Raw genomic sequence first — 27,792 nt, 5'->3', positions numbered from 1 at the left:
TCAAATGAATGGGCAGATGTTTGCCGACGTATTGTAGCCCTATTTTCAGGCGTAAATCGAGGCATAATATGCCTCGTTTACGTCTGAAAATAGGTCGTGTGAACCCAGCCTAAAACAAATTATATATTAAAACTAAGAAATACAGTTGAAATGTATAGAGTACATGGATAATAAAACTCTACCTATTATAACCTATCTTTTTTAATTAAATATATGTGCTTAGAAGGTGACAATTCATTTCTTAATATATTGTTGTATGGGTTGAAGCTCCAAATTGCCTGCTCATTCTGCACAAACTAGAGGGAGCCAACGAAGACAGATTTAACTTGAATGGAATCAGTAACAATATGTTTTCACATGTCGTGCTCTTGTTAATACTGTTCAGGAGACCCTCACAACAGTCCCACAGAGTCATTCAGAAGTAATCTCACAGCAGAAAAAAAAGAAAAAATACTTCTATGCTCCCCTTCCTGGCATAGGCTCACTCACTCTGCACTGTTGTCACTCACAGTGCTGTATACATTGTAGACATACTATTATATTGTCTATCACACTGTAGTCGTAGTCACACTGCAGAGATGTCACTCAGAATATCCAACTCACAATTATGCTACATTATGTTACAATGCACTTGTCACTCATATTTCACAAATGTCACTTACGCTTCAATCATATTTATGTCACTCACACTTGTGCTGATACACAGAAAGGTATAATAGATAAACATATAAGTGGATACATTTATCATTATTCATATTATTTTTCATTGCAAGATTTTCAAATTGTGTGTGTCCCTTTCTAACATGTCATAATAACTTTATTCAGAGGAGTCCATACACTGCACTTATTAACATGGAGAAAGTACATTGAGGCTGGGCTAAGGGCCTGTTCACATCAGCGTTGTCTTTACGTTGAGGGGCTTCGTCTGACCTTTCCGTCGGGGGAACCACTCAACGGAAAGGCAAATGGAAACCATAGCTTCCGTTTGGATCACCATTGATCTCAATGGTGATGGATACTTTGCTAATGGTTACCGTTTGCCACCGATGTGAAAGGGTTCAGTTTTTTTACACAATCAATAGCGCAGTCAGTTTTTGGAGAAAAATGTCCTGTACTCTGCACATTTATATCCTTCAAAAAAACGGATGAGGCTCTGTTCACATCAGCGTTGGTTTCCGTTGAGGGGATCCGTCTGAGCTTTCCATCGGGGGAACCCCTTAACGGAAAGGCAAACGGAAACCATAGCTTCTGTTTGTATCACCGTTGATCTCAATGGTGACAAATACTTTACTAATGGTTTCCGTTTGTCACCATAGTGAAAGGGTTCCGTTTTTGACAGAATCAATAGTGCAGTCGACTGCGCTATTGATTCCGTCAAAAGAACTGAACCCTTACGGAACGGAGACAAACAGAAACCATAAGCAACAGAAGCATTACCATTGAAATCAATGGTAATGCAAACCGAAGCTATGGTTTCCATTTGCCTTTCCGTTGATGGGTTCCTCCGACGGAAAGCTCAGATGGAACCCATCAACGAAAAGCGAACGCTGATGTGAACACACTCTAAAATACATCTATCTTCAAAGTAGCCTTGTGAACCTGCAAAGGTGCCAAACACAAGCCATAACTTCAGGAAAACTGACCCGAGTTTCCGATTTGTGGAAAGATAGGACATGTCGGGTCATGTCGGGACATGTTTTCACGGACCCGATTCACCCGCTATAGTGCATGGGTCCATGAAAACTATAGGGTGCCACTCGGATGCCATGATAAACGTCCCGAGTGGCACTAGGTCGGGTGCAACTGGAATAAGTCAACTCTGTGCTGACAGACAAGCCACCTGACAGCTTAGCTAAGCTCCAATAATAGATTGATTTCTCCTGCACAGCATTCTGGATCTGTTGTAAAGGCTACACTTCCCAGAATGCAAATTAGCGGAACATGTATAGACACTGAACAAAAAGAGATTGATGGGAAATGTGAACTCAGTACTCAGCAGAATTCTGGTTACCAAATGTGAGTGGACTAGAAGACAAGATGAGTGAAGAAATGTATTCACAAAGTCACTCAACATTATATGTAGATTATATGAAAATTGTAAAATGGTGTTCACAGTTAAACCTACATCTTAAGTAGTGGTTTCTCTATTATTTGGGAATGTTGAATTCGCAGGATTGATCAATAGCGCCTGTAATTTTAATGGTGAAAGAAATGATACTACAATGATATGTGCTCTTAAGGGGATATTAAACTGTTATATATATACTGAATATCAGTATGACTTATTACGTAGTGTTAACACAATAGAGTCTGATTCCATTCTTTAAAGGCTATGTACACCTTTGAAAACGTTTTTTTTTGTTTTTTTAATTTAAAAAAAAACGCAGGACCCGCTGTCACTGAACCCATCATTGCCTTTGACCTGGCGGATTCAGGTCTCAGCACAAGATACAGCTGCTCTGTATACAAGATACAAAGCAGCTATATCTCAAAATGTAAAAATATTTTTAATAAAAAGTAATTAGAAAGTTAAACTAAACACAATGATAGACATTTAAAAAAAATGTTTCAATGGTGTACATAGCTTTCAACTTTCTAGATTTTCTTTCCTTTTATCCTTTTGCCTATTTCCCTCCATCCAATTGCTTTCTCGTATTCTGTTTGTATAAGAATAACTTGAAGATACCACACTCTAGTATTTGAGTATTTGATCTGTTTTTTATTTCCTTCCCAAATAGTTATCGTATACTTTTCCTATACTATTTTTATTCTTTTGTTTTATTTTTTCTTTAAATGTTTGGAGAGATAAAGAAAGAAATTGGAAAGAATTAGGCCTCATTTACACGAGCGTGTGTGTTTTGCGCACGCAAAAAACGCTGCGTTTTGCATGCGCAAAAGGCACTTAACAGCTCCGTGTGTCATCACCATATGATGCGCGGCTGCGTGATTTTCGCGCAGCCGCCATCATTATGACACTCCGTTTGTATGTTTGTAAACAGAAAAGCACGTGGTGCTTTTCTGTTTTCATTCATCCTTTTCACTGCTGTTGCGTGAATCACGCTGTTCGCACGGAAGTGCTTCCGTGTGGCATGAGTGGTTTTCACTCACCCATTGACTTCAATGGGTGCGTGATGCGCGAACAGCGCACAGATATAGAACAGGTTGTGAGTTTTTTGCAACGGACTCACGTTGCACAAAAATCACGGACTGTCTGCACGTCCCCATAGACTATTATTGGTCCGTACGACACGCGAGAAAATCACGCGCGTCGCGCGGACGAATAACACACTCGTGTAAACGAGGCCTTAATCTTCAAGAAACACTAAATCAGTAGCTGTTAGAAATATTATATGGAGGTGACAACTATTGCCCGTCCACTCTATCTCTTATCAGACGACGTCAGTTTACCTGCTTTCCCCTCGTTTATTAGCCAAATGAATGCCAAAAGTGTGTATTTTTGACATATGTGTCACTGGTGTATGTCACTATATCTTTTTAAACTGAATTGAAAGTGCAGTGGGCTACACTTTTTAATGCAAAAAGATCCCACAGAAGAACATATACTATGTGGTATAAGTTTTTTTACAATGGGAGTCAATAGGCATACAGTTGCATACCTCAAGGCATAAGTTTTGCGGCCCTATTTAAATATAAGCTACAAATGCAGTGTAAACAGAGCCTTATCCAGTTTCATAAACAACAGTGGGATTTTCAAAAGCTTAGAAAAGGATAATCAGAGGATTTGTCCCTGAAATTTTTAGTCTCTTCTTAAGATAATTTCATTGTTACCATTTACCATAAAATATAATTACACTATTATATGAAAAGTTTATAAATATATATATATATATATATATATATATATATATATATATATATATATATATATATATATAGGTCGAAAAGAAATCTATATATATGGAGAAAAGAAAGTACAAAACGTCCAATTCTCTGTTTTTTGGGAAAAAAGTAAACCAACATTCAGAAACGAGATGGGAAAAATAAGTACACAATGAGTACAATAAAAAATGAGTACTTCAACAATGATTAAGAGAAAAAAATGCACAAGATTAGGTAATCATCAAGAAATGTGACTATAATGCCTAATTCACATGAGCGTGTTTTGTCCGTGATATACGGTCCGCATGTTGGCCGCATTTCCCGGACTGAACACACTGCAGGGAGCCGGGCTCCTAGCATCATAGTTATCTATGACGTCAGGTGTCACTGCCTCTCCGTGGAACTACTGTCCCGTACTCAAAACATGATTACAGTACGGGACAGTTTTCCCGCAGCGAGGCAGGGACTCCTAGCATCGTACATAACTATGATGCTAGGAGCCCGGCTCCCTGCAGTGTGTTCAGTCCGGGAAATGCAGCCAACATGTGGACCGTATATCACGGACCGAACACTCTCATGTGAAGTAGGCCTAAGGGCATGACCACACATGGCGGAATTCCTCCGCAACTGTCCGCATCAATGCCGCACCTAATCCGGGTTGCGGATTACGGCTGCGGATCTGCACAAAATGTGCAGAAAATTGATGCGGACTGGCCGCTGCGGACTGCAGGAAAAGTGCTTCCCTTCTCCCTATCAGTGCAGGATAGAGAGAAGGGACAGCACTTTCCCTAGTGAAAGTAAAAGAAATTCATACTTACCGCCCGTTGTCTTGATGACGCGTCCCTCCTTCGGCATCCAGCCCGACCTCCCTGGATGACGCGCCAGTCCATGTGACCGCTGCAGCCTGTGCTTGGCCTGTGATTGGCTGCAGCCGTCACTTCCACTGAAACGTCATCCTGGGAGGCCGGACTGGAGACAGAAACAGGGAGTTCTCGGTAAGTATGAACTTATATGTTTTTTTACAGATACATGTATATTGAGATCGGTAGTCACTGTCCCGGGTGCAGAAACAGTTACTGCCGATCGCTTAACTCTTTCAGCACCCTGGACAGTGACTATTTACTGACGTCTCCTAGCAACGCTCCCGTCATTACGGGAGCCCCATTGACTTCCTCAGTCTGGCTGTAGACCTAGAAATACATAGGTCCAGCCAGAATGAAGAAATGTCATGTTAAAAAACCAATACGCTCCGCACCACACATAACATGTGCATGACAGCTGCGGACTTCATTGCGGAACTTAGAATCTCCATTGAAGTCAATGGAGAAATTCCGCCATGAGTCCGCAACCAGTCCGCCACTGCTCCGCAACAGACAGAGCATGCTGCGGACACCACATTCCGCTCCGCAGCCTATGCTCCGCAGCGGAATTGTACGCATCGTGTAAACGAACACTGCGAAATTAAAGTGAAAGTCAATGGAGAAACGGCTCCGCTGCGGATTAACGCTGCGGAGTGTCCGCAGCGGAATTTAAGTGAAAATCCGCCATGTGTGAACCCGCCCTAAGGCTGAGTTTTCACATCACAATCAAAATGTGTTTTTTCTGCAATTTGCGTCAAAACTGCACAATTTTGCAGCGACGTGTGAACCCAGCCTTAGGGCTTATTCACACGAATGTTGAATACCTCCGTGGGACGGCAGTTAAAACAACGGCCGTCACACGGACGCATGTATTTCAATGGGGCCATTCACATGGCCGTTGTTTCAACGGACCACGTGAAGGGTCCTTTGAAAAGAAGAACAGGTCCTATTTTCTTCCATTTTCACAGAACCCTCCATAGACTCAAGTCCATGGGGATCCGTGAAAACGGAACGCAGACGTAAAAAATTGCCATTTTTTACATCCGAGTTTCCCTACGTTCATCTGAATAAGCCCTAAAAGGAAAACTTTGGGCAGTTTCGGAGCACTCAGATGTGTGTCTTAATCACGTTAAGTAGAAAGGACATGATTTATAGATGAGAGGCTTAAACAGTTGCCAGTCTTCTCAAAAGGATTGAACAAATATGGCTATCATAAAAGGGTATCTAGGAAAACACCTTCTCCCCAAAGAATATGGCAGCATTATTTAGGTTTGTTGAATCCACTTAATGGTAATGTAAATGTCGTTCACTGAATAGATAGATTGACTGCCTGATTAGAACGATTAAAATTGAATTTTATTAATATATTATAAAATATGGCTCATATAGCCCAATAGTGACATATATTCAGGCTCAGACAAGGTAGTCAGGGATAGGAGGTGGTGAGACTCTCCTCTTATAGTATACAGCCCTGACAGCAACTTGCTGAGAGAAAATAATTCCAGCCCACCGGGCTCACAACAAGTGGTCAGAGAGAAGAGTTAGTCCTGTTGACGGACTAATCTTGGACAATTCTCCGAACCACCGCTGCATTAATTAGGACAACCCTACGCGTTTCAATGTCACTGGTAGGTGTGACACATCATCAGGGATTGTTAAAGTTGATGCCGGTTAAGCACAATTTCGTGCTAACATTTATTTCTCCCGGCTCGTGCACGACTCTAATACAAATGGCCGCACACGAGCCGGCGAGACTGGGAGCATATGAAGGGCTAGAGCCCTCCCCCTGCACTGACGAGGCTGTCAGCCCACCACCAATCAGACAAAGACACGTCCCAGCAGTGACGTGTCCGGACTGTGGCGAGCCCCCAAACAGCCCAGCCAATCAGGCTGAAGTGTGACGATAAAGCGTCCTTCGTAACCCTGGAGACCTGAAGCGGATAAACACAGATTACGGGACAGACATGTAATAGGTAGAGATGCCAAAGATTTGTAATATCATGATGATCCACAGACCATCCTCAAAACTCCTATCGGAAAAACCTCATAATGATACACACTCCGATCAAGGATGGAATTCTTGCCCTCTTTGATCATCATAACTCACACAGAGTGTAATACTGTCGGAACGTAATATCACATATTCAATGAATCAGTTAGAGAAAAAAGAAAAACCGCATATGAGTCCTCTAACAGTGTGAACAGGGGTCAGCAGTAGTTTAATGTGAAAACACACAGATGATACTGTTAGGGGAGGTCAGGTGCATAGTTGTGCCACACATACCACCACCCACATGGGGGGAAAAAGTAAACAAAAGAAATAGATTTCTTTGATGTTATGCTCACAGAAAGCATGCATATGAGATCTTTTTTCTCTAACTGATTCATTGAATATGTGATATTACGTTTAACTAAATTTGGGGCGTCTGTGTACAGCCTAAACTGTGTCTAGTTTAATGAACGACCCTAAACTGTACCTACTACGTTCCGACAGTATTACACTCTGTGTGAGTTATGATGATCAAAGAGGGCAAGAATTCCATCCTTGATCGGAGTGTGTATCATTATGAGGTTTTTCCGATAGGAGTTTTGAGGATGGTCTGTGGATCATCATGATATTACAAATCTTTGGCATCTCTACCTATTACATGTCTGTCCCGTAATCTGTGTTTATCCGCTTCAGGTCTCCAGGGTTACGAAGGACGCTTTATCGTCACACTTCAGCCTGATTGGCTGGGCTGTTTGGGGGCTCGCCACAGTCCGGACACGTCACTGCTGGGACGTGTCTTTGTCTGATTGGTGGTGGGCTGACAGCCTCGTCAGTGCAGGGGGAGGGCTCTAGCCCTTCATATGCTCCCAGTCTCGCCGGCTCGTGTGCGGCCATTTGTATTAGAGTCGTGCACGAGCCGGGAGAAATAAATGTTAGCACGAAATTGTGCTTAACCGGCATCAACTTTAACAATCCCTGATGATGTGTCACACCTACCAGTGACATTGAAACGCGTAGGGTTGTCCTAATTAATGCAGCGGTGGTTCGGAGAATTGTCCAAGATTAGTCCGTCAACAGGACTAACTCTTCTCTCTGACCACTTGTTGTGAGCCCGGTGGGCTGGAATTATTTTCTCTCAGCAAGTTGCTGTCAGGGCTGTATACTATAAGAGGAGAGTCTCACCACCTCCTATCCCTGACTACCTTGTCTGAGCCTGAATATATGTCACTATTGGGCTATATGAGCCATATTTTATAATATATTAATAAAATTCAATTTTAATCGTTCTAATCAGGCAGTCAATCCATTATTTAGGTTTACAACATTGCATGTGAAAAAAAAAAAAACACAAACAAAATATCCTATGAACTAATGAGACAAATATGGAAATATTTGGTCATCATGTACAGCGCTATATTTACAGAAACCAAACACAGTGAATGACCACAAATGCATCATAGCAACTGTCAGCAATGGTGGTGGCGGGGAGACGATTTTGGCTTGTTTTGCAGCCGCAGGATCTGGAAAACTTGCAGTCATTAGGACAACAATAAACTCCACTTTACACCAGAATATTCTTGAGACAAATGTGAGGCCATGGGCATAGCTACCCAGGTAACTGGCATAGCAGCTGCAATGGAGTCCATCTCCATTCAGAGGTGAGAATCAGACCATCACATTTTCTATGGGCCCCATGGTTACCCGTCACTCCCTAGGCCATATATCCAGCAGCTTAGGATGTGCCAAAATCGGCTCATGCAACAGGACCAAGCACACTAGCAAATCTGAATGGCCAAAGAAGAAAAAACACGGTGTTTGAATGGCTGATTCAACGTCCAACCCTCATACACCTTATTTAAGGCCAAGTTGTAAAGGCGAGTGGGCCAAAATTTCTACAAACAATGTGAGAGACTGATAAACGACAAAAAACGTTTACTCCAAGTTATTGTTTCTGAAGGTCGTTCTACACATCTGCTTTTTTTTTAAATAAAAGTTGGTGAGGGCTACATAATAATTACTAGGCCCTAATAAATAAAAACATAGATTGTATTTTCCTATGACTGTATATATTTGTGCAAAATTCTGTTGCACAAAAATAACCTGTGCTGTTCTAGTATTAGTGTAAACCTAAATCAGAAAAACGACTATTGTAGAAGTAAATAGTCTTATGCATATTTTTGGTATCATTTAGACTAGGGCTACACTGAGACTTTTACGACTTGTTTTAAAGCAAAAAATGAATGAGCAATTTTCATATTAGTTTATGGAGGAAAAAAGTAGCTACTACTTTTTAAAATTGCTCATGAATCCTATCAAGTAGCAATTTTCTACAACAAACAATAATGGTCCGTTGTTAAAGGCTATGGATACCTTTGTGGGCATGTTTTTTGTAATATTAAATCTTCGTTTTAGCTGCTTATAAATATTTTCTAAATGTGCTTTTATGAAGAAAAAAAATTCATTTTTTTACGATACAGCTTCTATGTATCCTATATCTATATATCTATCTATATATATATATATATATATATATATATATATATATATATATATATATATATATGTATATATATAGAGAGAGAGAGATAGATAGATAGATATATACATATATATATATATATATATAGAATCCAAAAATCAGGCAGCACTCCAAGGTATAAGCAAGGTAGAAAAGGGTGCTTTATTGGTTCTTATACACACGACGTTTCAGCTCAACACAGGAGCCTTTCTCCTGTGTTGAGCTGAAACGTCGTGTGTATATGGACCAATAAAGCACCTTTTTCTACCTTGCTTATACCTTGGAGTGCTGCCTGATTTTTGGATTCTACTACAGCAGGTCTGTTAGCCCTGACCTGGGCAGGACGGCACCCACCTACGATTTACAAGGCTGTGCGGCTGACATTGTATTGGGACTTTACTATATATATAGATAAGCTGGATCGTTCGCTATAAGCTGATGCCCTCAGTTCTGCTGAAGTAACAGCTTGACTGATAGCGGGTTCTGTGTGTCTCTAACACACAGGATCACAATAATTACAATCACATCTAAGTTCCAGTGACTCCTACGCACTTCTATGGAAGTTACAGAAACTGTGTAGCACAGCACGCTACGCTGTTTCCATAAGCCCGATCAGCGGCTGACTCACCGGGCATGTTCGGGGGGCCCCCCGTTCTCGAGATAGGTGTGGGTCCCAGGGTTGGGACTTGCATCCGTCAGACATTTATGGCATATCATGTGGACCCTTTAAATAAAGAAATTGCTAACGAGTGATTTTCAAGTGACTCAATGCATTCCTATGGACAGCGATCAATAAAAATCCTGTGTGTAGCTCTAGCCTTAATAGGTGTATGGAAATGTAAAGTTTATTAAGGTTAATGTTCCATATGTTGGTGCCACCAATTACATTGGATTATTTTGAGATATTCTATTCTCTGAATCTCAGGACACACTTAACAACAACGGTGGATTCATTTCTCAGAGTGGCAGCTGGGCAGATCCTGAGATAAATGAGACTGGTGAGAGAGTTAGACTCATTCTTTGCATGGCTGTCTATAACTACTTTTCTGTATTCCCTTACTTGTATTAGCGTTATATATTCCTCATGGGTGGGAATGTCTCTTTTGTTCATGCAGAAATCATTTGTCTTAGAATTAATTTATTTCTTTGTCCCAGTTTCCTCCTGTTTTGATTTCACTTGATTTGTGTCTTTTGTCGATTTCTCAAGGTTCCATATGCTTGTTCCCCATACCCCATTTTTACTATATATTCTAAGTATTTAATGATATTCTGTGATAAACAAACTAATAAAGTACATTTTCAATCTACAGAAGTGGTATCCCACACCCAGGTTACCCATGCTGACCTGGAACCTCAAAAAGCAGCTCACAGTGATAACGCAGGGACCGAATTGGACCGTGAAGAAATTACTGATGTTTCAAGGATTGTTCCAGTTAGTAATCATGTCTCCAGCCAAGGAGGGCCCTGGACATCAGATTTACAGCTAAGGGTATCTACACCACCTCAAGCGAACCTGGAAGATTTAAGCCCTGAGCAGAGGGGGAACACAAGAGGACATCCGTCCAATTCTTCCAATGAAACAACATCTCCATCTTCAGATCCTGGTATTGAGGCTGATTTGACCAGTCGAGGTCGATTTCTGCCAGCAGGACATTGCAGTCAGGATCTGAGCTCCCCTGGCTCCGATTCAGACATAGAAGGAGAAATAGAAGCAGCATTTGCTTGTGAGGGGGGTAGACTTGTTGGTAACATGATTTCATCAATATCAGAAACAGAACTAGACTTAACCAGTGAGTCAAGCAGTGGTAGGTCTTCTCACCTCACCAACTCTATAGAAGAGGCAAGCTCTCCAACCTCTGATGCAGAACCAGATCATGTAGGAGAAGAAGGGCATCAAGGAATCAAAGACTGCATTCTACTTGACAAGAAAGAAGAAAATGGGCCATTAATGATGGCACCAGAGGAAAAATATAGAACATGGAACGAAGAAGAAGGACTCTGTCAGGAGAAAGCAGATAAGACTAAAGAACGCAGTCTGGAAAGTATAAGACGCTCCTTCTACTTACCTGTTGGGCCCAAGATCATGCAAGAAACAGATGCAAATAGTGAATATGACTCAGATTCTGAATCAGAAGCTGACCTAAGTGAGGATTCAGACTCCCCTTGGCTTCTTAGTAACCTAGTAAATAAGATGATTTCTGAAGGATCATATCCAATTTCATGTCCAGATGAGTGTTTTCAAAGGCAGACAAGTCCATCATGTGATACTCTTTCTCCTGCCTCTGAGCTGGATCCTGAGACAGTTGGTCCAGACATTGAGGCTGATCTTATAAGTCCCAAAGAATCTCCACAAGAGCTAGATACAGCACAACAGAGTATAGAGCTGGTAGATATGGAGACACTACAATATTCTCTTAGTCATCATGATAGAGAGGAAAGTGGTCCTGGTTTGTATGTTATGCATGACTCATGTGACACTGTAACTCCAATTTTTGAAGGACTTCCCCTTCAACTGGAGGGATTATCTCATACAGCTAAATGTCGCCCCCAATCTTCAGGGCATAAAGCTGAACAGAAACCTTGGCCTGGCACAGAACAAATACTTCAGGAACGAAGAGATGGCTGGGATATTGATCGTGACTTGGATTCTGGCATTTTAGAGGATAATGATCTTTGTGATGATCTTTGTCAAGAGCTGGACCAAGATCAACCGACAATGGACATTTCAACAGCAAAAACTAATCATGGATTTAGCCTAGAATATACTGGTGAGGAAGATGAAGATATTCCTTATTACAGAAGCATAAAGAGCTCTCCTTACCATAATTGTGTTGGAGAAGAATCTTTTATGGAACGGCCTACAGCTGAATCTCGAATCCTAGATGACTCTTTAGCCTATGATTCAATGAAATATACTTTAGTAGTAGATGAGCACACTCAGCTTGAGCTGGTTAGTCTTCAGAGATGTACATCTATATTGAGTGATGGCAGTGACCTTCTTAGAGCTTGTGACACTTGTGACTTGGAAGAAGATGATTTTGGAGATGATGTGGAAGCCCATGAAAATGAATCTTCATCTGAAGACTCATCACCAGAGCCCAACATGCCTTTCTCCAAGAAATTTCTCAATGTTTTTGTTAACAGTACATCACGATCATCAAGTAAGTTACAGTAATATCAGAAGTATATGTGTGTGGTGAACCATTTGTTTGTAATTTTCTATTGTAAATATGTAGATGTTTGATGTGATCCCTATTTGCCTAACTTTCTCATACTTGCTTGATGTTAATTTTCACAGTTTTTATTTCATGTCATGTTTTTAAGTCATACTTGGCACGTTGTGGAATAATAATGTTGTCATTTGGTATTTTTTCAGGCACTGAGTCATTTGGACTATTTTCTTGTGTACTTAATGGGGAAGAACGTGAACAGACACACAGAGCTGTTTTCAGGTATGAGAATTCTACAGTAATAACTAACTATAAAGTTCATAATTTTATTTTGGATATAACTGATTGTCTTATTATAAACTCCGATAATCTCAAAACACCAGTCATACGATGAATCCCACTTTAGCAACAGCTTTTTTTCTAATTTATTCGGTGCAGATTCCCTATTGCTTCAGAGCAATTCAGAATATAAATGTTATTTCAGAATAATTGTATTCATTATTAGTTGTGATAAGACCTTAAACCCAGATAATAGAAACAAAGTTTACGTTTACCAACAGCATATCATGTTCTTCTTTCTAAACCTAACTGGTAGCTGTCATATACAATTACGCTTTACAAATCTATAGTATAACTAGTAATGTTATGGTATGGTGAGATGAAATTAACCAAAAAAAGATTGAAGTACAGCATTGTCCTAAAACAAACAGTATTTTTATATGACCCCTTCCATTATTTATTCTATTCTTAATTTTAGGATAGTAAATTGAAATATAACTAGATTTCAGTTTAACTTGAGCAGTAAGCAATCATAGTAGCCTAACTGAATATAGCAGATCTTCCTCACAGTTCCAAAAAGCCAAATGCAATCACATTGTAGTGGCATCACAGTAGTGTTAGAAATACTGTTTGTAATACCGTAGCAGTTTTCACATATAGACTACCCTCCCAACACAGAGTACCTACCATGACACACTTCTGGCTATATTAAGTGGAGATAATCAGCACATGGTCCCAGCAGACAGTTATCATCAAGTCCCTTCTTGTCAGTGGTACAGTCAGTATACAGTTCCTTCTAGTTACTAATAAATTATGCACAAAGTCTCTGAACTGGTTATGATGGTGAAAACTAGGTCTATGGGAGTCAGCAAAATCCAATAGACCTCATAGCATTCCCTGCCTAGGAAGGTCTCAAGTTCATGAATTATCACTCAGTGTCTAACAAACATATTATGGTCACACTGCCGACCATCTAATGTGTATGGCGATGTCCTGGCTCTCCCATGACGGCAGATGTCAGGGGAGATAAGATTCGGGCTGTTGGATTTCTTTTGTTTGGAAGTAGATAAGCTGCTGCCAGAAGTATCTGTCGAGGGCTTATTCCCCTCTGCCTATTGAGAACACAAGCATACCAATCGTGTATGTCAGGGCTGGCTCCAGGTTAATGTGGGCCCTTGGGCGACACAGACTCAGTAGGCCCCTTTGCGGGTGAACTTACGGCGGCTGTAAAATGGCACAAAACGTCACTTTTTGCCCCCATATAGATGTTAGGCCCTGTTTATACCCTCATATAGAAGTTAGGCCCCCAGTTTGTACCCCCATAAATTTAGTGCCCTCTGTAGATAGTGCCACACAGCCCCCCTCCCAGGTAGTGCCACACAGCCCCCACAGGTAGTGCCATACAGCCCCCCTCCCTGGTAGTGCCGCACAGCCCCCTCCTCCCAAGTAGTGCCACACAGCACCCCCTCCCTGGTAGTGCCACACAGCCTCCCTCCCAGGTAGTGCCACACAGCCCCCTCCTCCCAGGTAGTGCCAAACACCACCCTCCTCCCAGGTAGTGCCACACAGCCCCCCTCCCTGTAGGTTGTAGTGCCTTTGGTGCTCCCTCTAGGAGTGGAATCCCCAGCCAGAGCATTGCCGACGCTCTGGCTGGGGATTCCGCTTCAGGAGAAGCCCCTGACGTCACTGTACATATATGGACTGTGTTGTCAGGTGCAACCCCAGAGCCATATTTCCAGGCAGAGCACTACTAGCACTCTGCATGGGACTCCTGTTCTGCTGGGAGGAATAGCTGTCGACCGACAGCTATCTAAAGTGTTTGGCCTGCTGAATAATCATACGTGTCTGTTTATTAACCTGAACACTATATGGTGGTATATTTACTGAGTTTAGCTAAAGCTGGCCATGCACATCAGATAAAATTTGGCAGACCTTGCCAGTTTTGTTGGGATTGGCCAACAAACTCATGTGTATGGGCTCTCCAGACTGTCCCCTGATAACTCATGCTAGGGGAAGGATCGGACACGTTGGATTTTAAAATGCCCAATACTTTGTTCCCTGGTGAGATAAACCACCATCAGAGGGGTCTAAAAGCTACTTATTCCTCACTCCCCACTGAAAAAACATGCACGCTTAGCAGAGTGTCCATATTTATGGTGGAGTCAGGTAAAATAGCTGCCAGTCAAACGATTGTTCAGCTGACGGCCATCTAATGTGTATGGTCAGCATTATCCTGGAGCAAGCTACTGATGAAAGTTTGGGTCCATCAAATGGACATTTTTTGTACAGTCATGTAATCTCATTGGGTAAATGTTTATGAGCTATACAAAAAAATGTTAGTGTCGCAGTATCATTCATTTGTAAACCTTTTCATTTTTTATTATATAGAAATACCAAGGCTAAACCTGTAAAGGATCTGCCAGACACAGCTTCTGTGTCGACGCCCATGGGTAATCAGTCTGCACCTGCTCCTAAGTCTGAGAGAGTGAGCTCCCGCGGTCTTCCAGAATTTCATAAATTAGATTTTAAGAGACTACCTGGGGGTATTTCTTGTAGTGTACCTTGATGACATACTTGTGTTTTCCAAGGACTGGTCCTCCCACATTGAGCATGTCAGGAAGGTGCTCCAGGCCCTTCGGGAAAACAAACTGTTTGCTAAAACCGAAAAATGTGTGTTTGGGATGCAAGAGATACCATTTTTGGGTCAAATCCTCACTCCTCATGAATTCCGCATGGACCCTGCCAAGGTTCAGGCTGTGGCTGAATGGGTCCAACCTGCCTCCCTGAAGGCGTTACAGTGCTTCCTGGGGTTTGCTAATTATTACAGGAGATTTATTGCTAACTTCTCGGTCATCGCTAAGCCTCTTACGGATCTTACTCCACTGGCCTCCAGAGGCGGTCCAGGCTTTTGAGGTCCTTAAGAAGTGCTTAATCTCGGCCCCTGTGCTGATTCAGTCTAACCAAATGGAGCCATTCATCATGGGAGTGGGTGCTGTCTTGTCCCAGGGTACCAGGTCCCTCACCCATCTCCGTCCCTGTGCCTACTTCTCCAGGAAGTTCTCGCCCACTGAGAGTAACTATGATATTGGCAACCGCGAACTCTTAGCCATTAAATGGGCATTTGAAGAGTGGCGCCACTTCCTGGAGGGGGCTAGGCACCAGGTAACGGTCCTTACCGACCACAAGAATCTGTTTTTCTTAGAATCTGCCCGGAGGCTAAACCCGAGACATGCTCGATGGGCGTTATTTTTTACTAGATTCAACTTTTTGGTCACCTATAGGGCTGGGTCTAAAAATATTAAGGCTGATGCACTGTCGCGTAGCTTCATGGCCAGTCCTCCTTCGGAGGAAGATCCTGCATGTGTTTTGCCTCCAGGTATAATCATTTTCTCTGTTGATTCTGACTTAGTCTCCGAAATTGTGGCTGATCAAGGTTCAGCTCCCGGGAAGCTTCCTGAGAACAAGCTGTTTGTTCCCCTGCAATTCCGGCTAAGGGTACTCAGGCAAAATCATGACTCTGCACTATCTGGCCATCCAGGCATCCTGGGTACCAAGCATCTCATTGCCAGAAACTATTGGTGGCCTGGGTTGCCTAAAGACGTTAAGGCCTACATCGCCGCTTGTGAAATTTGTGCTAGGTCCAAGACTCCCAGGTCCCGACCAGCGGGCTTACTATGTTCTTTGCCCATTCCCCAGAGACCTTGGACCCATATCTCCATGAATTTTATCACCGATTTGCCTCCATCTCAAGGCAAGTCGGGGGTGTGGGTTGTAGTAGACCGTTTCAGTAAGATGTGCCACTTTGTGCCCCTCAAGAAACTACCCAATGCTAAGACGTTAGCTACCTTGTTTGTCAAATACATCCTGCGTCTCCATGGGGTTCCTGTCAATATTGTTTCTGACAGAGGGGTACCATTTGTTTCATTGTTTTGGAGAGCCTTCTGTAAAAAGTTGGAGATTGATCTGTCCTTCTCCTCGGCCTTCTATCCTGAAACTAATGGCCAAACTGAGAGGACTAATCAGTCTCTAGAACAATATTTAAGGTGTTTTATCTCTGACTGTCAATATGATTGGGTCTCCTTCATTCCCCTCGCCGAATTTTCCCTTAATAACCGGGTCAGTAACTCGTCAGGGGTCTCCCCCTTTTTCTGTAATTTTGGGTTTAATCCACGGTTCTCCTCCGTTTCACCTGGTAGTTCCAACAATCCCGAGGTAGATGTCGTTCATCAGGAACTGTGCACAGTCTGGGCCCAGGTTCAGAAGAACCTAGAGGCGTCCCAGAGCATATAAAAGACTCAGGCAGATAGAAGACGTTCTGCTAACCCCTTGTTTGTGGTCGGGGATCTGGTGTGGCTATCTTCTAAAAATTTGCGCCTTAAAGTCCCATCCCAAAAATTTGCTCCCCAATATATAGGGCCGTACAAGGTCATTGAAGTCCTTAACCCTGTCTCCTTCCGACTGGAGTTACCCCCGTCTTTTCGAGTACAAAGTGTTTCATGCCTCCCTCCTTAAACGCTGCTCCCCGTCCTTGGCTCCCTCGAGGAAACCTCCAGTCCCTGTTCTCACCCCTGAAGGGGTAGAATTCGAGGTGGCTAAGATTGTGGACAGCAGGATGGTCCAAGGCTCCCTCCAGTACCTGGTCCATTGGAGAGGATACGGGCCTGAGAAGAGGACTTGGGTACCCGCCCGGGATGTTCACGCTGGGGTATTGCTCAGGAGGTTCCATCTTCGCTTCCCCAATAAGCCAGGTCCACCTAGAAAGGGTCCAGTTGCCCCTCTTAAAAGGGGGAGTACTGTAAAGGATCTGCCAGACACAGCTTCTGTGTCGACGCCCGTGGGTAATCAGTCTGCACCTGCTCCTAAGTCTGAGAGAGTGACACGATCTTCTACCAGTCAGGCTGGGAGGCTGAGGAGTGGGAGAGCCTATCACAGCCTGGCCAGACGGTTCTAGCTCCCGCCCTCTGTCTATTTATACCTGCATTTCCTGCTCCTCCTTTGCCTGTGATCTTTTCTGTTTCCTGGCTCTGCTGCTCCTGCTATGATTATTGACCTTGCTTAATTTTTGACCCTGGCTTTACTGACTACGCTCCTGCTCTGCGATTTGTACCTCGTGCACTCCTGGTTTGACTCGGCTCGTTCACTACTCTTATTGCTCACTGTGTTGCCGTGGGCAACTGCCCCATTTCCCTTACTTCTGTGTACCCTTGTCTGTTTGTCTGTCGTGCACTTATTGAGCGTAGGGACCGTCGCCCAGTTGTACGCCATCGCCTAGGACGGGCCGTTGCAAGTAGGCAGGGACTGAATGGCGGGTAGATTAGGGCTCACCTGTCTGTCTCCCTACCCCGTCATTACAAAACCTTAGTATGATTGCATAAGACCTGAACACTGGCCCTTCTCCCCTCCCTAAACATGCACACAAGACTTTGAAGTGTTATTGTGTCTATTCTTTGTTAGTTTCCTGCCCATACTGACTAGGAATGCACTAGAGAAAAAGTCAGACAGGCCAAGAACTTGTGTAGAGCCACCCTGGCGCTAACACGGCAGCCCCTATATTATACATTCAATAGGCATTAAAATGCTGCTGTAAAGACTATATTAAAAAAAAAAAAAGGTAACAATGAATTTTAGTCTGCTGTAAGTATTTAAGATAAAAATTCAAGATAACTGGTTACCTTTTAAACAGCAAATTCAGTTAGATAGTAATTATATTACTTTGATACTTTCTGTGACTTTGTTATTCAGGTTTATTCCTCGTCATGAAGATGAGCTTGAACTAGATGTTGATGACCCATTACTGGTGGAATGTGAGGATGGTTCCTGGTGTCGGGGTTATAACATGAGGACGGGAGAGCGAGGGATCTTCCCTTCATTTTATGCCCATGAAGTTGTGTGTCCAGTGAAGGAGAATGTTGGTACGGTTCTACAGGGGGTCAAATATTTTGTAATACTATTATTTAAAAAATAAATAAATCAGTAAATATTCATTTCGGAGTCTTAAACAGTCATATGTAAATTGGGTCTTGTTTTAAGTATGTAGACACTGGAAACAGCAGTTGACATGTTACAAATATTATTTGTTGTCATTATGCAGCATAAAAGTAACAATGACTAACTTAAAGGGAACTTTAAATTGGGATAAAAACTGAAAATTCAGTTTGGCCATATTTATGGAGTTCTGCTTTTACGAAAAGTTTAATTTATTTAAACAGCTCGATTCCATAGATTCCCCACTGTTCTTTTCTAGTCCATAGCCGAAGCCTGAGTTGGCAATAACAGCAGTTTTAGAATGCCAGTATTTCAGAAAATGTAAGATTTTATCTGGGACATCTAGAACCAGTAGGCTGCATTTATAAGAGGCCACACATTTCATTATTTTTTATTTATGCGTGACATTTTTCTCACCATAGCTTCTTATTGGGAAAGTTGCAAGATTTAAAACTGTATCTAAAATCGCTGCCTGGAATTTTTTCTTACTTTACCACAAATGTAGTTTCAAGAGAAGCAATTGAACACAAATTTTCCTAAAAATGGCAGATATCTTTGTCCACATTTGGGCTAGTTCGACAATTTTATATTCAATTATAAAATGTAATCTATGTACCTGATTTAACCAAATTTGTAGAAGAGTGTAGCTTAGTTTATTTTACATTTGCCACCTGTCCGCCGTCTGAACAATGTTTTATTATATTAATTTACATTTTCTTTCTTTCTATACAGTGGTCAAAGGAAACTCTCCTTGGGTCCAGATGTTTGATGTGCAGTTTCTGGGTTCTGTTGAAGTTCCACATCATCAGGGCAATGGTATTCTGTGCGCAGCTATGCAGAAGGTAAGAGAGTAACTAAGGAAGGTGACATGAAGTAATAGGCTGTGGTGCAGTGGTCACATATACCTCAGCTTTTAATGACATTTACCATATAAAACATATTATTCAAAGCTATATGTTTTAATGGAGATAACTCTAGACACAAATACATGTAATGCTGGCTTGTTAGTACAGTAAAGTTAGGTGCCTTTCACATCACGAAAAAGCTCCCAACGTATACGTTAAATGTTGGCTGTGACAAATGCCTGACAGTGGCATCCATCACCCATAGACTATAATGGAATCCATTTAACGGCTATGTCATGAACTTTTGTGACCCCTTTTCATGATGTATGTGTTAAATGGATACCATTATAGCCTATGGCTGATGGATGCCACTGTTAGTCATCTGCTTTACGCATCCGTCACCCATAGACGCCTTGCTAAACGTAGGGCCAAAACGTGATGTGAACAGCCACGAAGTTATATTTTGAATGACCATTTGAAAGCCATTTGAATGACCAACCCGTGAGTGTTACAATTGGATTTTGTACCTCAACCAGATTGCAACTGCAAGAAAGCTGACAGTGCACCTGCGGCCGCCTGCCAGCTGTGAACTGGAGATTTCCTTGCGTGGCATCAAACTCATTCTGAGAGGAAATGACCGACCAGAGGTAAGACAATAACAATAACTTCCCGAAAAATTTAATAACATCTACAAGTGAATAGTATAAAAAAAAAAAATTTAAATCTCTTTTTGTTATTAGATATTCAGTAAGGGTCTGTTAATATGTCACCTAATATTAATGAAGACATGGGTGTTGTCTCTTTCAAGCTTTGTGTAACAATATAAAGTAGCTAAGAAGATGGAATTAAAACCTTTTAGTGCAATGATGACTGTCAATCTCTCCAGAAATTCCTGTCACAGGTCAAGAATCTAGTGTAGAAGTTTTCTCACAATGTAGGCCTTAGCACACAAGAGAATAGATTTAAAGGTAAGGTATCACCTCATTTTCTTAGGTTACCAATTAAAGGGGTTATCCGGGTTATAAAAATTGATGGCCTATCCTCAGGATAGGCCATCAATATTGGATCGGTGGGAGGTCTGACTGTTGACACCCCCGCCCATCAGCTGTTTGAGGGAGCTGCGGCGCTAGTACAAGCGAAAGCGGGCTGGCTGTACAGTATACAGAAAAGTAGAAAAGGTACAATGTTAAAGTGCAAGGAGAAAGTACATACAGTGAAGGAAATAAGTATTTGATCCCTTGCTGATTTTGTAAGTTTGCCCACTGTCAAAGACATGAACAGTCTAGAATTTTTAGGCTAGGTTAATTTTACCAGTGAGAGATAGATTATATAAGAAAAAATACAGAAAATCACATTGTCAAAATTATATATATTTATTTGCATTGTGCACAGAGAAATAAGTATTTGATCCCTTTGGCAAACAAGACTTAATACTTGGTGGCAAAACCCTTGTTGGCAAGCACAGCAGTCAGACGTTTTTTGTAGTTGATGATGAGGTTTGCACACATGTTAGATGGAATTTTGGCCCACTCCTCTTTGCAGATCATCTGTAAATCATTAAGATTTCGAGGCTGTCGCTTGGCAACTCGGATCTTCAGCTCCCTCCATAAGTTTTCGATGGGATTAAGGTCTGGAGACTAGTTAGGCCACTCCATGACCTTAATGTGCTTCTTTTTGAGCCACTCCTTTGTTGCCTTGGCTGTATGTTTCGAGTCATTGTCGTGCTGGAAGACCCAGCCACGAGCCATTTTTAATGTCCTGGTGGATCAAATACTTATTTCCTTCACTGTACATGCATTAACACATTGAAATAAAGCTATGTTTCATAAGCGGTACATATGCAGTAAATTCAAAGGAGCAAACCGTCCTCCTAGAACGGAGAAATACAATTGCAAGGGACTTCCTTAGTAACATCATATTGTAACAAGAACGTAAAATATACAGACCAGTCTGATGACCGCATCCGACGCGCATTTCGCTATCGCTTTCTCAAAAGGTATGGATGTAGTTTAGAAAATTTTGTATTTAAATAATGCTTTCGGAACACTTATTGGATACATTGACTTGAGATATTCTACAGACACATCATTAGTACTGGCAATTCGGGACAGTATGTTTACTTGGGGGCAGCCAAGGGCACTCGTTAATTAGGGCAAGGTTCCGGTCGGGACCGTTCTCATCTAGGATTGTGGGTCCGAGGTTCGGCTATTAGGGACGTCTAGCCCAACATTAGGCGCGTATTAGAGATATCAACCATCCCTGCATATGTGTTTTGGTCTATCTTCCTAATGGATTCATCATCCACAAATACAGGAATAGCCCTGTAGCCATCTGACTGGGTACACACATTACACACACACTTTTCTTTTTTGCAGCTATCTGTCTTTCCAGACTATTAGCTCTGAGCAGCCCACTTGTATCATGTCACAGCTGCTGGCAAATAGTCAGACTGCTTTAATTTACTGTAGCAAAGGCAGGAGAGGGAGGGGGATTATGCAAGATCTGTATAGGTAGTGCTTGAGTAAAGAGTTGGGGGGTGTAACCCTGAAACCCTTCCCCCTCCTTGCTACGGTGGTTAGGGGAGAGGCATGGGCTTGGGGAGAGCACCAAGAAGTGGCAGTGCAGGAAATGCACACTACACAGAGCTGGGTGCTGTATTAAAAATTAAACAGTCTGCTGTACACAATGCCTGGGGTTGGTGGGCAGGGCCCCTATTGTGAGCAGGAAAAGCAGCTGCTTCTTGCTCTTTAGCTGTTACAGCGCGATCCGCGTGGATAGAAGTAACTTCTGTAGAAGGGGTCAGGTCCACCGAAGGATCCCCCAGTCCCAACATGATATTGAAGTGAAGGAGGCCTACTACAGTGCGTGCTGTTCTAGTGGAGAGGCAGTTATACAGCTATGTAATAGGGCAGGCAGCAGTTGGCCCCCTAATGTGCTGTCGCCCCGGCATCTGCCCGCTGCCCAGCTTCGCCGAGTGCTGACGCAGGCACGTGTTGGGTATTTCTGTATCACACCAATATGTCACAATGTTTTTGTTGTATGTAAGCACCGATGAGATCTTATTCACAGCTGCAGTTCTCATTGGCAGTTTGTTTTCATTGTTTTGCAGGATGAACGTTGCAGTCACTTTTTCCAAATGAAAAATATTTCCTTCTGTGGCTGTCATCCACGCAACAGCTGGTAAGAAATTATCTAGTATCTGTTCTATTGCAGTATAAAGTATATAAAAATGGGAATCAGATCTTGCATTTTACTCACTAAAATGTCGTACACAGCCAAATGGGATCAAAAGGATCAATAACACTTAAGGGTGTTTCCTCAAAAAACTGAAAAGTGAACCTGTAATTAGAACAAGGGAATATAAATGAGGCTATCTCTCTGCCCTTAAATGGGTTTTCCAATCTTTATAAATTGTGTGCAGATGGTGTAACTGCAGTAAGATTAGTCACTTACTAATGTACTGTCTGTAGCTGAAATGCCTCTGTAAGCCAGTCTCACATACAGAAACATGAAAACGTGGTTATCGCCCCTCTCCCTATACTATGGGATGTCGCACATACCATGCCTTTTCGTTCTCCTGCTCCCTACCCTCCATCCCACTGGAAGCATAGTGTCTCACATGCTGCGCAGCAGATAGAAGTGAGAAAAAATAAAAGTAGAGCAGGGTCCACATAGCAGACAGTGAGTAATTACAGCACTACCTTACACCTTGTAATAGAGGAGCAATATGGACAATGTCTGTGAGAGAAGAAAGGAATCATGGGAACTGTAGTCCTTTAACACCTAGTGTCCATTTAGACACATACAAGTACTTTTCTGTGTTTTTCAGAAGCTCAATAATTCCCTTTAATGGGAAGTACTCATTGTTCCCATTAAATGGTCACCAACCTATTGAGATGGCATATATTGGCTGGGCTATGTCTTCTTTCTTCTCATGGGACTCCTGAGCACTGAACAAGTTACAGATGTTGACATATTATCAATATGATTGCAGTGTGAAAACATCCTGAAAAGACATGAGAGGCATCTTCATTATTGGGGATATGAAGGTTTTATTATGATAAGATGAGAATACACTGTTCTTGTACAAATTGGCTCACTACTAACAAAATAGCTGTGTGGGCAAGATTTACCAACCACCCAGATATTGGCCTGAAATATGTATAAAACCAGCCTTTAGATAGCCACACACATTAGATTACAGTTGGCCAAAGCCACCAATTCTGATGCATTAATAACTGAACTGTGGCTCGCCAGCTGTTGCAAAACTACATCTCCCAGCATTCTGTCAGAGCAAGCTGGGAGTTGGGGTTTTGAAACAGCTGGGGAGCCACAAGTTGGAGATCTCTGATGTGTAATGTGTAAAGGGTAGTATGACAGGCTCCCCATGGCAAACATCAGGAGACCGATAAAGAGTAGAAGGTAGAAATCCAGCATGCCCTATCCTTTTTTCCCCCAGGAGATGAGCCCCTCTGCCCATTCAAATATAAAAATGTTTTTGGGGGAGTCTGGAGAGATTTGTTCTGCTAACAGCTTTCATAATGGGTATGGTCGGCTTTGACTGAAATCTGTAATGTCCTACATTATATATACATGTTGTAGTGTCAGATCTTGCTTATGTTATGGGTAAGGAAAGGTAGAACTCGGTAAAATAATGAACACTCTCTACTTTCATCTACATTCTGGTCTATCTTAGTACTGGATAGCACACGCTCCTTTCTTGTTATTATTACTTTTATGTAACAATCGCACTACTATATTTTATCTGTTTTTCTTCTTTTGAGAATGAATTGACTAATTTTTATACAGGTGATTCCTTTTTATTCTTAGGTGAGTTTCTTAACTTTGTATATTTCACTTGTTCTTGTAGTTATTTTGGCTTCATTACGAAACACCCCGTTTTGAATCGATTTGCGTGCCATGTGTTTGTTTCCCAAGACTCAATGCGGCGTGTGGCTGAGTGTGTGGGGTGAGTTTGATTTACAATTTTGCAAAAACCGTAATAAAGGAGTGTGGGTTGTAAAATTGGGCACACCTTTTTGACGCCCTTTTTGCTTATCTGGAGTGTACTCCTACAATCTGTAAATGCAGCCATATACAGTAGATATACTTATATATTAATAATGGGTGCCGGATGTTCATAGACAATATATTTTTGTCACCAACATGCTTATGCCAAGTTACACAATATCCAGTACCTCCATTAATTTTATAAGGAAAAAAGTTGCATAGCAAGTAGAAAAATTAGAATACTTATCTTTGCTGCCCGTAGACATTGCTACTCTAAACAGGTTGTATTTCATCTTTTATCCCAAGATTACAAAAACGAACCTGTAATGGGGCTGTCTTCCTTCACAAGTCTCATGGAGGAATCACAATTATGACATTTACTGTTTTTACAGCCTTATGGCACCTGGATATGAGAAACACTTCGCATAGTATACCGTAGGTTGGGCAGTAACTGAGCTTCTGATGACTTTTATCTCACACTGTTTTTTTGTTTTTGTTTTCTAGACGGGCTTTCCAAGAATTCTATCAGGAACACGTGGAATTCAGTTGTCCCACAGAAGATATTTACTTGGAGTAACCTGGGGGCTGTAGATAATAAAATGGGAAGGGGGAGGGTGGTCCGGGAATATAAATATATATACAAATTTAATGTCATCGTCATTCAGCCAGGACACAAGAAGCAGTGCGCCTGCATGAACCCTGACATCCCCCACCACAAATCTTTAGTAGGAGTAATATAATTTCTATAATACAGATTATACATTAACCCCTTTCCTACAAGTCGACAGCAGTTACTCTCCTATAAGCCTTTTCTCTATCTCCTCACTTTAACCCCTTTACTCCTACAGTCCTTAGAGCACCTTGAATTAATCCCTGCTCCGTTTTGTAGAGCATCTCATAACACCACCATCCTTGCTTCTGACTGCAGAGCATGTTGGGTTAAACTTTATCCGCTTTATACTGCAGAATATTTCACATTAACACCTCATATGCTAGACTGCAGTGCCTCATGTTAACCCTTTTCATGCAAAAGCCCTGCAAATGATTCCAGTTAGCCATATTTCCTGCTAAACATTTTATCTTAAAGATCAGCTGATTTTCTGACGTTAGTATCTGCCTAGCACATCCTTGTAGATTATCTCTTCTCCAGCAGACCTACTGAGTCTCTCTGGTTATGAGCAGTTGTGTCCCTTTTATTCATATATGATCTGACAAGCTTGCAGCTCATATGTCTAATACTCTTCCTACATTTCAGTGATATACAGTTCTTTGCTGCAGTTTGTCGACTACTGTAGTAGTCCGTTTTGCTTCCGGTGATTTGTAGTTCATCGTTCAGTTATGTTTTCTCATAACAGTGACCTGGATACCACCATTACCCATCTTACATAGTACCACGTGGTAACTTTTTAATGCAGTAGGTTCAGACTGTTTACTCCAGCAACAGGAAATTGGGGGCATTTGTTGCTGCTTGTCTAAATCAGTGCTTTCCATTTGCGGGTAGATATAGTAAAGGTTTTAAAAGCAATGTTTTCTGTTACAGTATACACTGAAATAATTCAATTGTGTATCATATTTTGTGTAAATGCTGGGAAGAGTGATATTCTAGTTGCCACATCAGCAAGCGCTCTGACAGTACCTTTCACGATCTGCAGCTCATGTCACAATCACCCCTCCTTGTACATAGGTGAGCAGCTCATTACCCCTTTACTTGTACTAGAGTCTGCAGATCATTCTCCCTTGTCCTGATACTATGCTTTTCATGCCAGACCTGCAGTAAAGGAAATAATTGGCATGAAGACACAAAGTGTATAGCATGAAGTCTATGTACACATTAGGTGCAGAGACTTAACACACTCTTTACATCAAAAAGTCTAATTAGAGAGGATGAGAAGAAGATTGTTGAGTCATATAATTATCATATAAAAATGGATATAAGGATAGTTGGTTGTAACAAAAGTGCTTTCATGTAAAGCATTCATTTAGGGGCCATTTTACCGTAACAGCTAAGGTCCTAGGCCATAGTGGGCTAAGACAATCGCAATGTCCAAATGCAGTGCAAGTTTGTCAGATCCCTTTGAGAGAACTTAGTAAATAGTAACTATCTACCAGTGGTCATCTCATGTTAAGGAACTAAACCTGCTCTGTTTGATAATTCAAGAACTTCAGCCTACAAAAAGGACACTTGGAGGGATAATGGTATTTATGTTTTGTCATAGCTCATATTTTTTTCTTTCAGCATTAAATAAAAAATGGAGCTGCGTCAATTCTGTGTTTCCTTTGTGTTCCTGACATTGTGAAGTGTGTGGCGGTGCAGTATGACTGTTACTTACCTATAAATATAGGTAATACACAGAAAAAAAGGGACATAGATATACAAAAAAAAAAAAAACAGGCCAAACTTACTAAATGGGCAATTAAACACCAGTTGCCAACAGGACGCAGACAAGCCACAAATGCTACAGAGGGAGAGTGCATTAAATAGTGATATCCACTCCCACTATTCTTGAGGGGAGAGGCTGCTCAGTGTTATCACTGCACACAACCGAAGCTTCAAATAATGTGCCAGTTGCAAGGCGCAGTGTATCTTGCTGGATCACAACCCACTTGTCACGCCCATACTATTAGATCAGGCAGGCTGCCCTGCACGCCACACCAGGCACCGGCACACCATGCTCCACCAACATTATAAGGCCTGGCTGCATCCTGAAAAAAGTGTACACAGAAAAAGTATGCTAAACATGGCAGGTAGACACCAGTTCCCAACAGGACGCAAACAAATCACAAATGCTACAGAGTGGGGGGGCTCAGGTGCATTAAATAGTGATATTCACTCCCATTAGTCTTGTGATCCAGCATAATACGCTACGCCTTGCGACTGGCACCTTATTTGAAGCTTTGGTTCTGTGCAGTGATAACACTGAGCAGCCACTCTCCTCAAGAATAGTGGTAGTGGATATTACTATTTAATGCACCTGAGCACTGTCACGATCCTGGGGTATGTGGACACACTAGGCCGCTCCGCCGTAGCGGAGGCAGCTGTCCAACTCACAGTCTACGCACAAAGTCTATGGTAGGAGTGTAGCACACGGCTACCTGGGATAGTCTGGATGGCGGCAAGGGCCCTGGCACAGATGGGGCTGGAGGTGGTGGGTTGCACCAGACGTGGTGGATGGTATCCAGAAGGACAGACGACAGCCGACATGGAGAATTCCAGCAGGCAAGGTACGGCTCGGGTACTATACAGGCTCGGAACAAGGCACAGCACGGGATACAGGATATTGGAGGCAGGACAGGG

The 27,792-nt window shown here is 42.0% G+C and overlaps 1 protein-coding gene across 1 annotated transcript in view; it reads left to right on the top strand.

Moving 5' to 3' along the window:
• MAPK8IP2 (mitogen-activated protein kinase 8 interacting protein 2) overlaps positions 1 to 26,761 on the top strand; it is a 68,807-nt gene extending 42,046 nt beyond the window's left edge. The window contains exons 4-12 of the mRNA XM_075857617.1: positions 10,134 to 10,206; positions 10,519 to 12,369; positions 12,585 to 12,660; positions 18,400 to 18,569; positions 19,375 to 19,484; positions 20,024 to 20,134; positions 22,597 to 22,667; positions 24,358 to 24,456; positions 25,002 to 26,761. Coding sequence (XP_075713732.1) covers positions 10,134 to 10,206; positions 10,519 to 12,369; positions 12,585 to 12,660; positions 18,400 to 18,569; positions 19,375 to 19,484; positions 20,024 to 20,134; positions 22,597 to 22,667; positions 24,358 to 24,456; positions 25,002 to 25,074 — 2,634 coding nt within the window. The 3' untranslated portion in view covers positions 25,075 to 26,761. The remainder of the gene's footprint in view (positions 1 to 10,133; positions 10,207 to 10,518; positions 12,370 to 12,584; positions 12,661 to 18,399; positions 18,570 to 19,374; positions 19,485 to 20,023; positions 20,135 to 22,596; positions 22,668 to 24,357; positions 24,457 to 25,001) is intronic.
• The last annotated feature ends 1,031 nt before the right edge of the window (positions 26,762 to 27,792 follow it).

This window comes from Rhinoderma darwinii, chromosome 3 (assembly GCF_050947455.1).
Source record: "Rhinoderma darwinii isolate aRhiDar2 chromosome 3, aRhiDar2.hap1, whole genome shotgun sequence".
In the NCBI taxonomy this organism is placed as follows: domain Eukaryota; kingdom Metazoa; phylum Chordata; class Amphibia; order Anura; family Rhinodermatidae; genus Rhinoderma; species Rhinoderma darwinii.
Note: the sequence above shows the minus strand (reverse complement) of the source record. Positions and strands in the feature narration are given on the sequence as shown.